This window comes from Hemicordylus capensis, chromosome 2 (genome assembly GCF_027244095.1).
Source record: "Hemicordylus capensis ecotype Gifberg chromosome 2, rHemCap1.1.pri, whole genome shotgun sequence".
Lineage (NCBI taxonomy): Eukaryota > Metazoa > Chordata > Lepidosauria > Squamata > Cordylidae > Hemicordylus > Hemicordylus capensis.
The window spans coordinates 60,013,407-60,028,954 of NC_069658.1; the positions used below are offsets into that span (position 1 = coordinate 60,013,407).

At 46.2% G+C, this 15,548-nt stretch overlaps 1 protein-coding gene across 16 annotated transcripts in view; it reads left to right on the forward strand.

Annotated features, from left to right (window-relative positions):
- The window catches only part of ADGRV1 (adhesion G protein-coupled receptor V1), a 457,213-nt gene that overhangs the window by 240,558 nt on the left and 201,107 nt on the right, over positions 1-15,548 (forward strand). For 14 of the 16 annotated variants that reach the window (XR_008315164.1, XR_008315165.1, XR_008315162.1 and 11 more), the window contains 3 exons: positions 27-166; positions 1,741-1,901; positions 10,779-10,879. Coding sequence is in view for 11 of the 16 variants with exons in the window: in XM_053290673.1 (XP_053146648.1) it covers positions 27-166; positions 1,741-1,901; positions 10,779-10,879 (402 nt within the window). In the remaining 5 variants the exon portion in view is untranslated. Of the gene's footprint in view, positions 1-26; positions 167-1,740; positions 1,902-10,778; positions 10,880-11,788; positions 12,224-15,548 lie in introns of those variants that run through there. The other 2 variants (XM_053290674.1, XR_008315166.1) reach the window with 2 other exon arrangements.

Below are 15,548 nucleotides of genomic sequence, written 5' to 3' on the forward strand. Positions count from 1 at the left end.
ATGTGTGTCCACTTTGCCTCTTTCAGATTTTTTCAATGAGTTTGAAGGGTCAGAGTCCACTTCTGCTGAAGGATAACAATGAGGTTACCTATCGGATTCATTCTATAGATAGCCGGATAGTTCCTCATAAGTCTTTGTGTCTCCTTTGGAATCAGGCTGCTGAAAGGTACATTTTCTGTTTCCCCCCCCCCCACTTTATTGGTACAGCTAAATGGAAAAGTCTTACTGATCCTTATACAAAGGTTTTTGATGCTTTCCTTTTTCTATTGTAGCAAATTAATTTTCTGTTAGGATCTACATTTGCTTCAAACTACAGCATTAATATTCACTGGGGAATTATCAAATGCTAATTTATGTATTGGAAACATTTTGGAGTGTCAAATTTAATACCCTATATAAAAATAAATGATTAGATGAACTAACTATTTATGTTTATATTGGGTTGGAGGGAACAACTTCATAGACTTCTGAATTGTTCTGTCAAAATTAAGGGTGGGCAAATACAGTTCATTCTGATTTAGACTACTTTGCGACCAGAACTCCTTTGCTAGTGTGGGATGACTAGAGTGGGGTGGGTGGTAGTGCCTAATGGGTGGAAGCTACCACCCAAATTTCAAAGAAATTGGGCAAAGAGGTGATTTTTAAATTATTATTTTTGAAGTTCACATGTCTTTAAGCTTTTCCCCATAGGGATTAATGGGGATTTCAGCAGCCTTAGTTATAACTCCTTGGGGGGTGGGCACCAAGCTGGCCCAGAGTGGGTTGTGGTGGGTGGTAGTGCCCAATGGGTGCAAGGAAGCTCCCACCCAGATTCCAAAGAAATTGGCCAAAGTTGATTTTTTTTTTGAAGTGTCCGTGTCTTTGTGGCAGATTCAGGGCAGAAAAGGGGTTTTAGGGGCAGAAGAGTGGGTCAGGTGGTAGTGCCCCAATGGATGCCTGCTACCACCCAGATTTCAAAGAAAAATTGGTAAAAGGCGTGATTGTCAGTTTTTTTCTGAAATTTGTGTGTCTTTAAGCTTTTTCCCCATAGGGAATATTGGGGAATTCCAGCAGTCCCATAACTCCACTTTGGGGGCACCAAGGTGGCACAGAGCGGGTTGTGGTGTAGTGCACATAGGGTGCCAACCACCCCCAGAACGACAAGCCCATGGGGCATTGGGTTTTGTTGTTTTCAGTGTCGGAGGTGTTGTTCTGAGAGTAGATTCTCTGGTAGGAAATGAGACAAATCATCCCAATCAGCCAGATTCAGGTACAAATCAATTTGTACCCGAATCAATTCATACATCCCTACTAACAACCAGCACAAATTGATAACTACAATGTGAGTTGATCTGACAGGCCCCGATCAAACCCCAACAAGTGGAGTGCAAGATATTTTCTCTTTCTTAAGTACCCCAGATTTATAGGTCAGTCCAAGAACCTGCTACCAGAATCTATTCTTTTTCTGGATTTTGGCATAGTCGCTGATCAAATTCTGTTCTCTCTCTTGTTTTTATATTCCTCATTCCCATGGTAAGTGTTTCCCATGGCATGTTAACATGCAACAACCCTCATTTGGGTGGAATCTCCAAGTTTTGTTTCCATCACAAGAATAACAAGCATGTCTTGTGCTTGTGATTGAACAGTTGCAGCTCTCACAACAATGTTCCACATTTCTTGCTCATGATTTTATTATAGTTATTGATTTCCAGTCTGAAATCTAATGAATTAACATTGTTTACCTTTTTGTTTCCCCTGTAGCTGGTTGTCTGACAGTCAGTTCTGTAAACTGATTGATGATTCTTCAGACTATGTGGAATGCTCTTGTTCTCACATGTCTCTTTATGCAGCCTATGCACAGACAGATAGCTTGTCGTCTTACAATGAAGCTTTCTTCTCATCTGGTTTCATCTGCATTTCTGGTCAGTTGATGCGTTATTGTTTTTATATTAATAAAAGGTGTTCCGAATTTAAAGCCGAGAGTGATAGAGGAAATTGTTCTCAGGTCTTGCTGGAAATAATCAAAAATGGATATGTGGAGAAGAAAAATAGGGTAGGATCCAAAACGTTCAGGGCTTAGAACTCCACAACCCGCAAACCCGCGGATTTTTGTTTTTACTTTTGTCCTTTATATGCCAGACCCCCATGCCATATCACAAAGTGCTTTTGAAATTTCCCTTTTTTTCCAAAAGGGATGTGCTAAGCAAAGTGAGAGACTGGTGTTTGAGTAATAAAAGCCCGAGACTCCATTAGGCATGTGAAACTAGTTCCATGGTTCTTTGGATCCAGGACTAAATAAATTGTAATTAAGGATACAAACTCAAAATGGGAACACGTTTTACAGGACAAAGGAAATAATGGTTTTATTCTTTTAATTTTTGGTCAAAGGGTAAATTCATATCTTGTATCTATTTCTGAAAGAGCTGGAAATTTTATCCTTAGAATGCATAACCAGAGCATCTGTGTGTGAGAGGGAGGTACTAGCAGACTGAGAGTAACCTGCAGAAATGTCAGTTTCAGAAAAATCTGCAGGGGAAAAAGCTAAGACAGGGATACCCATCCCCCCCGCCGTCTCAATGTAACTCAATGGAGCAGAATGTTCACAAACTCACTTAACAGACAACCAGATGGGTGCTAATGGACCTCAGTGGCAAGAAGGGCTTGAACAAAAAGAGTTGGAATTTCTTAGCTTGAAGAATACTACCTCAAAACAGTCACAACCCCTTCAGCTTTTGAGGGGGAAAGGTATCCAAAACTCTTTAGCTTTATTACACCTTTATTTCACACCTTTGTGTGTTCCTGAGAGGGAAGGTGTTTGACACACTTAAGCTCTTGGTGAGGAGGCTTAGCTCCACCCTCCCACCCCCACAATAACACACAGGCAAATGTATTTGTGCAAACTCTCCTAAGGAATGGAGGGAGAAGTTGCATACTGAATCTATTAATCTGTTGATCATTGTATGTGCATGTGTGTGCACACACACAAACACACAGTCACACAATAAACTCACAACATACACTTTTTTCTCCACACCAGGGATATACTGCCACATTTTTTTGCTGGTCCATACTTGTCTTACATAATGTTCATTGTTCCAATTGAGTACTGCACAACTGACTACACTTTGAGGTGAGTCTCATGATCAGTGAGACTCGCTGAAGGGGGTTCTGCGGGGAGAGTGGGCTTAGCCCACTCTCCCCGCAGACCAGGCGCGGCTCGTGAATGCGCCTCCGGGGGGGGGAGGTGGTTTCTTTAAGGTAAATGGAGCCAGTGCTCCGTGCTGCCCAGCAGCCCCCACAGCAGGGAATCGCCTCCGCCACTCACCTGGCTCCCGTGGAGGGCATCCTGGAGAGACCCCTGAGCCCATGAGGCTGCTTGCACCCTCCCGGCCGGGGGTCTCCTCATGTCTAGCTGTGCCGCGGAGCCGCACCACAGCAAAACATGATCAGGAAGCCCGGGTTAGCAGAGCGCTCACTCCGCTAACCTGGGCTAAGGGGAGGGCTACTTTGGCGGGCTAGCCACCAGGGAACCACCGGGCTTGCCTGCGAGCCCGCTGGTTCTTATGATGACTGGAAAGCGGGCTAAACTCCCTTAATCCGCTTTCCAGTGATCGTGAGAATACCCTCATTGATTTTACTCTTGATTGACTAGGAAAGGATCTCACTTTGACAAAGCAATTGTACAAGTAAGGAAAAGTTCATCCTTGTTCTCCATAAACTCAGTAGCCATTTAGGGTCTTTTAATAGAATACATTTTAGTTGTACATCTTAGATTTTAAGTGTTACCTTACAGATGTAATGTGTGAAAGAGATAAACACATGTTTGGAAATGCATATCGGAGTCAGAATGGGCTGCAGTTTCTCTCACATGCGCCCTTGATTACAAATTCAGTATTGCTGTTTGTGATGCTACCACCACTCATACTCTTTTGACCCACCTGAGACCAACACCACAGTCTTATCAAGATATGTTTAAGTTGGATATTACTGACTAGGTGGTTATTATAATTTAGTTGGACTGGTGGATATTTATTTTATGTTAATTTTAATTGGTTAAATTCAGTTGTATTGGATAATTATACTGCTGCAATGGTAGTTTTCCTCCTTCTCCTTTTTGTCATGTACCAAAGTAAAGCGACTAACTAAACTAATCACAGTCTTATAACTTGTGACAGAGCTTATTCTTTGTTATATTTCTTCAATATAACAGTTGCTTTGTAGCACGGTGAAACACTTCTGGTGAATGTAGGAGAGGAAATAAAATGATCTGGTTCGAAATCTGTTGATGCCCATAAGAATAGGTTCTGCTCCTGTGCAGGAGCTGGAAAGTAGCTATGCCTGAGCTTGTTGAAACACCCAAGCCACGCCCCTATGCTGTGGCGTGCTGTTTAAGGCGTGGCTGAGGTGCAAAGTCTCTCAGTTCTTTTCCGACCACCTTGCGCTTGGACCTACAGTCTGCCGCCTCTTTGTTGGAAAGTTTCCTCTGTTCTTTGTTTATCCATATTGTTAACTCTGTTTTTTTTACTTGGACTGGCAATCGGACTTCGTTGGATCTTTAAAACAGAACGGCTGACGTGATTCTCTGGCTTCTGACTCGGACTGGCTTTGGTGACTCTTTGGTAATCTGACCATGGAATGGCTCTGACTTCGATTATGGCTGAGGAGAAAAAATCATTTAAATGGTGTGAGGGTTGCAGGGCGAAACCAGGGGCGTAACGATGGGGGGGGGGCAGGCAGGGCACGTGCCCTGGGCGCCACTTTGTTGGGTCACGTGGGGGGTGCCAGAAAGTGCCACGGCCCCCCATCCCCCCCGGATCATGCGGCGGTGGCGGGTGGCAGTGGTGGCAGATCTTGTGCCCCATGGCTTGTGGCGCACAGTGGCGGCGTGGGAGTGACCGAGTGAGCACGGCGGTGGCAGGCGGCAGTGGGAGTGAGCGTGGCAGTGGCGGGCGGGGTGGCGGTGGATCGCTGAGTGCGCAGAGCGACGCCGAGGCCTGCCGTCTGGCCCAGCGTCGCTTCCCAACTGTACAGGCGCGCCTGCGCAGTTCTTAGAATGATCTGCGCAGGCGCGCCTCGCAGTTCGGAAGCGACGCCGGGCCAGATGGCAGGCCTCGGTGTCGTTCTGTGCACTCGGCGATCCGCTGCTGCTCCGCCCGCCACCGCCGTGCTCACTCCCGCTGCCGCGTGATCCGCCGCCACCCACCACCGCCGCGCTCATTCGGTCACTCCCACGCCACCACTGTGCGCCACAAGCCATGGGGCACACGATCCGCCGCTGCCCGCCACCGCCGCGCGATCCGCCGCCCGCCACTGCCACGGAGTCCGACCAGGGCGCAGGTATGTGAGGGGGGCGGGGGGTGCAATTTCAGGCGCAGAGCTTGCCCTGGGCGCCGTTTTCCCCCGTTATGCCTCTGGGTGAAACTGCCCTTGATGGACCTCCATGACCTCTGTCTATTGTGCCTGAGAGAGGAGCATAATGTCACCTCCTGTAAAATATGTCTGTCCTTTTTGAAACAGATGCGCAAAAATCGGGCGCTTCGCCTTCGAGCGGCGATTTATGACGAAGTACTAAGCTCTTCAACTCCAGGCACGCCTCGTCCTTTGACGACTGCTGCACACTCCACACCTGCGCAAAAGGCAACAAAACCCTCTTCGACATCAAGCGGATAGAAATCTTCCAACACTGATTCCACTAAACAATTCTCAACGTCGAAAAAACTTTCGACATCGGGAAAGACTTCAGCATCGACACCAGCCAAAAAACCCTCGGAGTCGAAGTCGTCTTCTTCCACTTCTTCTTCTTCTTCTTCTTCCACTTCGAAAACTTCACGCCACTCCGAAGAACAAGATAGAACTACTAAATTTCGAAGGGAAGACCACTCCACCTTGCTTGAGGGCAAGCGTTGAAAGGATCGGGAGAGCTCAGGGGACCGCACACTGTCCCCTTCTTCAGCACAGCCATTGACATCGACTCATTCTCCTTCAATTTCTGCGCCCTCGACATCGAAGGATCTCTTTACGCTGTCGACGTTGGATCCTGAACCTTCGACATTGTTAATCTTCGACGCCAACGGGCCCTCGATACCGACCTGCTCCGAGGAAATTACTTTATCGACACCCATAGAAATCGACGCCGAACAACCCATGGATACTGTTCTTCGCTCGACACCGATGACATTTGATACCGAGATGTCTTTGAACATTCAACGCTCGTCACCAACACCAATTTCGATTCCGATGGCTAGTGCTCTTTCTCCAGCCCCAACTCCTCTAGCTTCTTCAACCTTTCCTTCGACGCCACAGGATGCTGTACACTTGCCTTCCGCGTTGCATACCCCAATCCTCTCTGCTTCCACACAAGTCACCCCTCAATATTGAGCAGCTTTGCCAACCTTCCAAGTAATCGATGTCGATGCCGAGGAATCTCTCCCAACAGCGATGCGTTCCCTCCTTTCACTACTGGACTTGACGTTGAGTACACACTCAACATTTACTGGCTTTCCGTCAACAGAACTAGAGCGGCCCCCGCAGGGAGTGACCTCTACGTCCCTACACTCTGCTCCACTATCACCCAGCCACCTAAGACCACCAACTCCATGGCATTCTTGTGGGTACCGCCACCCTTCCCTGGGCACATCTTCTCCTGCTGGCCTATATGGGGATGAGAGTAATAGGCCTTGGAGGCCCTTGGCACCAGCCCGTCCATGCTCTATTGTCAGGTCGGTAGCCACTCAAACCTCTCCCCCAGCCATTGCCCAGCGGGCTTCTCAGACCTCTGCAGTTCCCCTTTGCTCAGACGCCACACAGACAACAATACCAGTCCCTCTGGTTACATCTACTACACAGACTGCGTCTCGCCCAGTCAAGGACGACTGTCCACCACCTGATTCGCCTTCGGAGCGTTACAGGTCCTCTGATTTTGAATCTGGCCCAGAAGATACTAGTTCTATTGTGGAACCGCCTAGGGATGTCGCGCCGGTGACTCCGTAGGCGGTTTCACCATCGGTTACCAAGTGTTTCAGTACAATGTATTGCCCTTCGGACTGTCCACCGCCCCGAGGGTTTTTACAAAGTGCATGGTGGTAGTCATTGCTCACCTGCAAACCAGGGGGGTGACGGTCTATCCTTATTTAGACGACTGGCTCCTGACTGCAAGGATCAGAAGTGAGTTACTTTTGCACATCCAATATGTAGTGAACCTACTTCATGATTTAGGCATAGAAATAAATTGGAAGAAATCACATCTGGATCCGACACTGGTTACCTCCTACATAGGAGCAATTCTGGATACAGTACAGCAGAAAGCTTTCCTTTTGGAACACAGATTTGCCTGCATTCAGGATCTTGTCTCCCAATTTCATCAGCAGCCTTTACAACCAGCCTGCCTGATACAATGTCTGTTAGGCCTGGCGGCATCCTGCACCATGGTAATCCATTTTGCGCAGCTGAAAATGCGGAAACTTCAACTCCGGTTCCTGTCAGTGTTTTATTCCTCCAAGGACAGCCAGATGAGATGCTTATTGCTTCTGCCACAGGTTCTTCAGTCACTTACCTGGTGGATGAAATGCAAGAACCTACTCAGCGGAGTTCCCTTCCAGGCTCCTTCGTCTACGATCTGGATGGCTACAGATGCCTCTCTACAGGGCTGGGGAGCCCATTGCAACAACCACAAAATCCAAGGGAAGTGGTCCCCACAATGAGCCCAATTGGACATCAACTTCCTGGAACTCTTGGCTGTCTTCCAGACCCTACAAGCCTTTCTGCCTATCCTTCACGGCAAAGTCATCCAGATTCACCTCGACAACATGAAAGCACAAGCCTATATCAGTCACCAAGGAGGGACAGTGTCCCGCAGCCTATGCACCCTCAGTGTACAGTTGTGGCACTGGTGTATTCAGCACCAGATTTATCCAATAGCCATACACATCAAGGGCCTAGACAACACCTTGGCGGACGACCTCAGCCGGGTCTTCCTGCAGGACCGTCAACATGAGTGGGAACTCCAGACAGAAGTTGTGACTCTGTTCTTCGACCTATGGATGAGGCCCACCATATACCTCTTTGCTCGCTCTGAAAATACGAAGTGCAACCACTTCTGCTCAAGGGCGGGCCACAACCCTCAGTCTCTCGGGGATGCCTTTCAGCTAGATTGGTCCGTGGAGACACCTTACATATTTCCTCCTCTACCATTAATACCCAGAGTGGTAGCTCATCTACTGTCCAACCCAACCAGCTACATCCTAGTGACCCAATGGTGGCCAAGGCAATCCTGGTTTCCACGGGTACGCAGACTGGCAAGGAACTGCTACAAACACCTACCTCGCCATCAAGATCTACTCACTCAGGATGAGGGTCAAATCTCCAGTGGAACCATGGAGCCTGTCATTTGTCCTGTCATCATTAACCCAGGCTCCCTTCGAACCCATGGCAACCTCTTTGCTGCGGTTGCTTTCCTGGAAGACAGCCTTCTTGATTGCTGTTACTACTGCCAGACGTTTGAGCGAGCTCACAGCCCTCAGGGTGGATTCCTCTTATACGATATTATACCCAGACAAAGTCCGCATGCGTCTGGACCCGTCGTTCTTACCCAAAGTTGTATCCAAATTTCACCTAAACCAGGATATCATCTTACCAACTTCTTCAGGAACCCTACTTCTGCTTTAGAGCAGTCATTGCATGCCATGGATGTACGCCGTGCCCTTCTGTATGACTTGGACCACACAAAGGCATTTAGACTGTCTACCCAACTTTTCATATCCTATAGAGGCCCAACTATAAAGGCTCTACAATCTCTAGGCAAAGGATGTCGAGGTGGTTGGTGGAACTCATTCTACTCGCTTATCATCTACAAGATAAACCACCTCCAGAAGCCATTAAAGCCCACTCCACCAGGGCCCATGCTTCTTCTGCTGCACACCTTTCTGGGGTAACCTTTGAAGACATCTGTAAAGCTGCCACCTGGTCCTTGGAATCCCCCTTTGTAAAGCACTATGCCATAGATGTATGCTCTGCTGCGAAGGCTACCTTTGGGAGACGTGTGTTGAAACAAGTGTTACGTTAGCTACTACTGCTTCCTTCTCCAAATTGGAGCTTGCTAAACACCCATTCTTATGGGCATCGACGGATAAACAGTTTGCTTACCTGTAACTGATGATCTGGTAGAGATCCGTCGATATCCATAAGACCCTCCCATCCTCCCCTCTGCAGTAGTGCTGCCTCTATGTGCGTACAGGTGTGTGGCCCTTTCCACTCATTTGGACACTCATATTCGTCATGGATGAACTTACCTCCATGGTGGTCGTCCAATAACTGAGGGACTTCGCGCCTCAGCCACGCCTTAAATAGCATGCCACAGCGTGGGGGCATGGCTTGGGCGCTTTGACAAGCTCAGGCATAGCCACTGTCCGGTTCCTGCGCAGGCACAGAACCCATTCTTATGGATATCGACGGATCTCTACCAGATCATCAGTTACAGGTAAGCAACCTGTTTTTCTTGCACCTTGATAGCATTGAAGTAACAAGTTTTATTTTACTTAAGCTTACTCAGGTGATGTTGAACAAGTTCTAATAAGTTCATTGGCTTTGGGTATCAAACATAAATTTATAACTTGTAACAGTGCTGAAGTTTTGTGGTGTAAGATTTCTTCTGTGTGACTTGTATCTTTTAGGGTTAGGATGCCCTGCTTGGTTACTCTGTTCTGTTTCAGACCTGCCTCCCAGTTGAGGACTCCCCAGGTCTCTCTCTGAACAGAAAATGGCTTTCCTTTTAGAGTGCAGAACTTCCTCTGCCTCTACAAAAAACCCATTCTTCCTTTGTCAGGGAAGTCACTTTTCTTGTCTAGTTTTATTTTATCCCCAAGCCTCAATACTCACCCTCTTGCCAACCCCTATAACAGCTAACTGTCTTCTCCTCTGCCAAACTGCCGCCTACTCTTACAACCTAAACAGGGTTCCCTCAAGCTGCTTGCAGGGATCCTACTACTGCAGCCTCTTCCGCTCACTGAAACACCTTCAACCCTTTGCCTCCTGCACATACTTACATTTTATTACAATTACATTTTACATAGTTCCATGGCATTAACATTTAAAATTCATACAAATAACATCTGTATAAACAACCAATACTGGAAGAAATATAAAATTTCACGCTGCCACATAATGTGGCACAAAAATGGCTTACAAATTTGGGCACTTGATAGGGAGTCAAGACGAGTCAAGACTGAAACAGAGAACAACCAAGATGTTACTCTGCCACACTGGGTTTCAGCAGCATCAGGAGGAAATGTAAAAGATACTCAGGAAATATGCTTAAGATTAGCTGTTAATTCACATGATTGTAGAAGAGAGTAGTAACTCATCAGTGAGGATTAGCAACCATGAAAGATGTGTAGAGGATAGGACATAGGAGAAAATTCACATAATTCTAGTCACTGAATCTCATGCAACACAGTGGCTTGTCATAAAACTGCAGTGTGCTGTACAAGAAGTTGCTTCAGTGAACAATGCAACAGTCATTTGCTTGTGCTTGAATGCCACCACTGAGAATTCCCATAAGGTATCTGTGACAGTCTAGGCAAATGTGTATTTTCAACAGTATGAAAATAACTCAAAGACAAGAAAGATTTAGGGCCTAGGGTTCTAAGTAGACAGAAATTTTGAAATGGAGATTTTGAAATTAACTAAATTAAATGTATGTAATGTTTTTCTGGATTAGGAACCTTGTTTGTGTGACGCTTCTCAAACTACCTGTTTGACATATAGATCAATAACATTCTTTATCTGTCTTTTTCTTATAACAGGTTTCATCTTCGCTATTTTTTCACACCTCTTCTGTACCAGGTCTTCAATGTTCGCAGCTAAACTCCTTACTCATCTGATGGTTGCCTGTTTGGGTACTCAGGTAGGGAAAACGTTGAGTATAACTCTTTCCCCCTGCTTCCCAACTTCCTCATTATACCTGAAGGAGGTGTAGACATTTTTGCATAGACTAATGAGTAGTGTTGCCAGGCCTAAACCTAGAAAATAGACCCAGAAAACTCCCTGCTGCAGCAAGAGAAAAAGCAGCTCCTGCCCATTCCCTCCCCAGCCCTGTCATCCACCCTCTTTCCTGTCCTGCTTTAATGCTGCTGTGCAATTAATCCACTGTGCAATGGTGCAGAAGACAGGCAAATTTCTGTCCCAACCCTCAGATGCCAGGTGTTAGCAGCAGAAGCAGAAGGTGCCGTGGCCAGTGCCATGCAAGTGCACCGTTGCTGAACTGACAGGCACTCCTACTAAAAAAAGATAGCATTGAGGCCCCTGTCCACTCGGCTACTGGGTGCTTGTATGATGCTAGCTATAGCAGCTTTGTAGCCACTTCTTGGCACTTAGGGCAGTAATTCCCTTCCCCCAGTGTGGCAGTAGCGGGCAGTGTGGGTGCCGCTAAGCGGGTGGTGAGAGGCGTCTTTAAGCATAAATTAGAAGATGCTCACCTCCGCTCCGGCAGCACCTGCAAGTTGAGCCGAGCTGCAGCGCACCACCCAACACTCACTGTGGTGGGGGATAGGCTCCGCCATTCATTGGGCTGCTGGTGGTGGATCGACTCCACAGAAGCCCAGGTGAGTGGTGGAGCCGATCCCCACAGCAGGGAGTGCTGATTGGCACACTGCAGCTTGGAGCAGCTTGCAGGTGCTGCCAGAGCAGAGGTAAGCACCTTCTGATTTATGCTTAAAGGTGGCACCCACCCCAGCCGCTACTGCTTTCTGGTTTGGAATTGTCCTCCATTTTGTGTTATGTTATGGTTATGTTGTGTGTGTGTTTAAAATGGCAGTCTGAGGTCAAGAAGTTAGCCCAGGAAATCAATTACAGCCTGAGGTGAAAAGGTTAGCCCAAGAACAGAAACCAAGAATGCAAATCTGCCCTCCTGATTGGTTACTTTAGAGGCGGAAAGTCGTTTTAAAGGCAGAGTTGGGAAAAGTTGTTTTAGTCAGAGAGAGGCACCAGAGAGAGTTAGAAGGAGAAAGAAAGCCAGAAGAAGAAGGATCAGAGGTCTTGCAGAAAGAAGAAAGCTGCTGGAAAGTCTGAACACCTGGTGAAACTAGCTGCTTTAGGGACACCATTTTAGACAGGATGGCTGGATGTGCTTATTCTACTTGGTTTTATTATCCTTTGCTCATGTTTTGTTTAAGATCCTCAGAAAACAATTTTAAGAATATAAATTGCATTGTTTTGTTTTTCTTTTGAAGTAAAGACATACTTTTGTTCAGACCTCTTATGCTTTCTGAGTTTTGTTCCACACCCCACACTTAGTTGCCATTCCACTCTAATGGAGTTATAGTTGGAGACTACGAGCTACACGTCCACTTGGTGGCAGAAGCAAGAGGTTGGTTTGCTTGCCATGCCCCTTTCTTCACAGGGCTGGCTATTGCCAGACCAAGACACCCTGCCATTGCTACATAGTGGATTTTGGCATTAAAGCAGAATGGGGAGGAGGGTGGATGGCAGGGCTAGGAACAGAATGAGCTGGAGCTGTTGCAGTGAGAGGTGCAATTCTTAAAGGTAGACAGTACTTTGGCTTCCGACTTGGCAACTCTACTAATGGGTTTAGCCATTCACTCACATATGTTGAATCTCCTTGTAATTACTCTTACCAAGTAGTGAGGAAAGACACTCTGTATCCATTTAAAGGCATCTTCTACTTTATAATTATTTCACATCTTTCAAGCTGTGCTCTGACATTGAAAACATATTCCAGAGCTCAGCTTTTATTCTGAGTGTTTAAGAAAATGCAAAAGAAGTTTGGTGCCATCAGTAAATGTGAATATTGTAATATTCATTACCAGAATACATATAAAATATTTACTATTCAATCATCTGGTATATTCTCATCAAATTATTGTTGTTAATTTCCTTTCTGCAGACTATACAGAAACATAGTCATGCAAAAGTTAGGAACCTTGAGAATATCTATGATCTGGATGGAGATCTGATGACCTCCATTAGTATGGGTTCTGTGCCTGTGCAGGTCTATCCGGGTAGAGTTCTGTAGCTCCTCACTGAGCCTAGAACCGCTTTCCTGCTTGTGCAGGAGTTCCGTTTAAACTGGCAGTTGGGCGCTCTCTTCCTCAGTGGAAGAGTGGTTGCTATAGGGCAACCAAGATGATCAGGGGCCCAGATCACGTTGCCTATGAGGCAAGACTACATCACCTAGGGCTTTTTAGTTTAGAAAAGACTGCGGTTGTTGCTAGGAAACAATAGCAGTTGGCTATGTTTAAAGTAACCACACAAAGCATTCCATCAGCTTTCTCTTGCACTAACTCCACAGCAATCCCCACCCTTCCCCTGATATCAGGCATATTCTGCAGCTCAATCTCCAGTAGATTTCCAGGAAGTGCCTGTGCAAATGGAGATGGAGGCTAATCTGGACCCTAATTCTGCACAGACTTTGCTAACCCTACTGGAGTCTTAAATAAAGCACCCCCTCTGCTTCCACTTTCCATGGCTTTTTGAGCCATGGTTTAGATGATGATTACATCTTGGGAAAAGGGCCAATTGTTGTGCCTAAAACACCAACCGTGTCCCCTATGAGACTGATGCAACCATCTAGTTCTTTAGTCCATCCATCTACATCTCATCTCCTTTCTCAGGAGCTTCTAAAAAAGGGGGCAGGGCTGCACATTTTTCCAAGGAGGAAAGATTGATGCCCCATGGTGAATGGGGGGCACTAGAGCTCTTCAGGCGATGGAATCCCCTGGTTTTGATTATAAATATCAGGAGTATAAATTATGGAAAGCAAGGAGAAGTTCTTATGAGAATATGGTGCCTGCAGCAACACAGTTGACACCACTACACACAGCCCACTTGTCCACTGTGACTCAGACTTCTGTAGGGGTTCAACCTTCTAAGCCTACTGTGAGTACTCAAACCATGGGTATGGTAGTAGCTCCTAAAAGACCTGCAGTCAGTACACAGACTGTAGTGTTAATGAATACTCCTGTAAGTACACATAATGTTGGCACCCAAGCAGCATATCAGCAGACTCTAAAGCATCAAACATCTACTCATGCTGCTAATTCTGCAAGACCAAATGTTCCTGCGGAACTAGTGAAATCCTTGGATGATATGGATACGGATTCAGATTCTGAGATTCCAATAAGTCAGAGCCTCCAATAGATCCCACTCCTGTGGTGCCTGTAGCTCCAGCTAATACACCTTCAGAGTAACTCTGTTGCTATGACAGGCAAATTGAGGGGATGGCTTCAACCTTGGGTCTAGATCTGAAAAAGAAAAATACAGACTTATAAGATCCAGTTTATGATTTTATGAAGACAGCAGCTGTGTCTCAGCCTGTATTCCTTCCAATGTTGCCAGTCATCACAAAGGCAACACAGTTGGCCTGGGCTGTACTTCAAACAACAACTCCTACATCAAAACGTCTAGAGACCCTTTATAGGGTTCAGGAGGATGAAAATGAGTACTTGATGAAGCATCCAGTACCTAACTCACTGGTCATTTATTGTGCATCTTCATCAGAATCAGGCCACAGACATACTATGCCTGCAGATAAGGAGGGACAAAAACTAGATGTCTTGGGAAGGAAGACATATTCATCTGTATGTCTAGCAAATAAGATAGCAAATTATACGGCTTGCATGACCAAATATACCCACTCACTTTGGGATTCACTTTATCAGGAGCATGCAGCTTTGACTACAGAGGTTTTCCAAAAGTGGTTTGAGCAAACATTGTCAAAAACTACTACTCTAACATGTCAGCAGCTTAGTAATGTTAAGCATCTGTCCGAGACAGGGTCGCGAACGCTGGCTACAGCCATAACATTACAGAGACATGCCTGGCTGCAATCAATAGCTCTGTTGCAGGACATGAGAGAGAGAAAATAGAGTAACTGTCTTTCAATTGCAAGGTTTTATTTTGTGAAGACACAGATTCAACAATGGGAAAAGTTTAAAAATCAAAATATACAGCTAAGACTTTCACATCTACAACATTTTCGACTGTGAATAGCAAGTACTGCTCTTACAATCGTTGACAGGGTTCATACCAGCCTCCTGACAAATGTGATTATGGAAAATTTTGGATGATAGCATTTTAGCAAATCTTTCTTCTGCCAAACAGAGAGGAGTAGGCTGCAATGCTGGATTTAAAAGATGTGTATTTTCACATTGGTATACAGGTGAATCACAGAAAGTACCTTCGCTTCATGGTGGGCACAAATGTGTACCAATACAACGTCCTTCCATTCGGGTTGTCCACAGCGCCATGTGTGTGCACCAAGTGTATGGCTGTGATAGTGGTGCACCTGAGGATACAAGGTGTAGCTCTGTATCCTATTTTGACGACTGGCTCCTTGCAGCAAAGACCAGCAACAAGTTAGATTTGCAGATCTCAACAGTGCTCCACCTGCTGGAGGAGCCAGGCAAACTGGAAAAATTTGCACCTTACCCCTGTGAAAAAGATAGAATACACAGGGGCAGTATTGGGCACACAGGAACAGAGAGCATTTCTCCCAAGTGGTGGACTGCAGAGGTGAACTTGCAACAGGGCATACCTGTTTCAAGTTCCCAAGCATA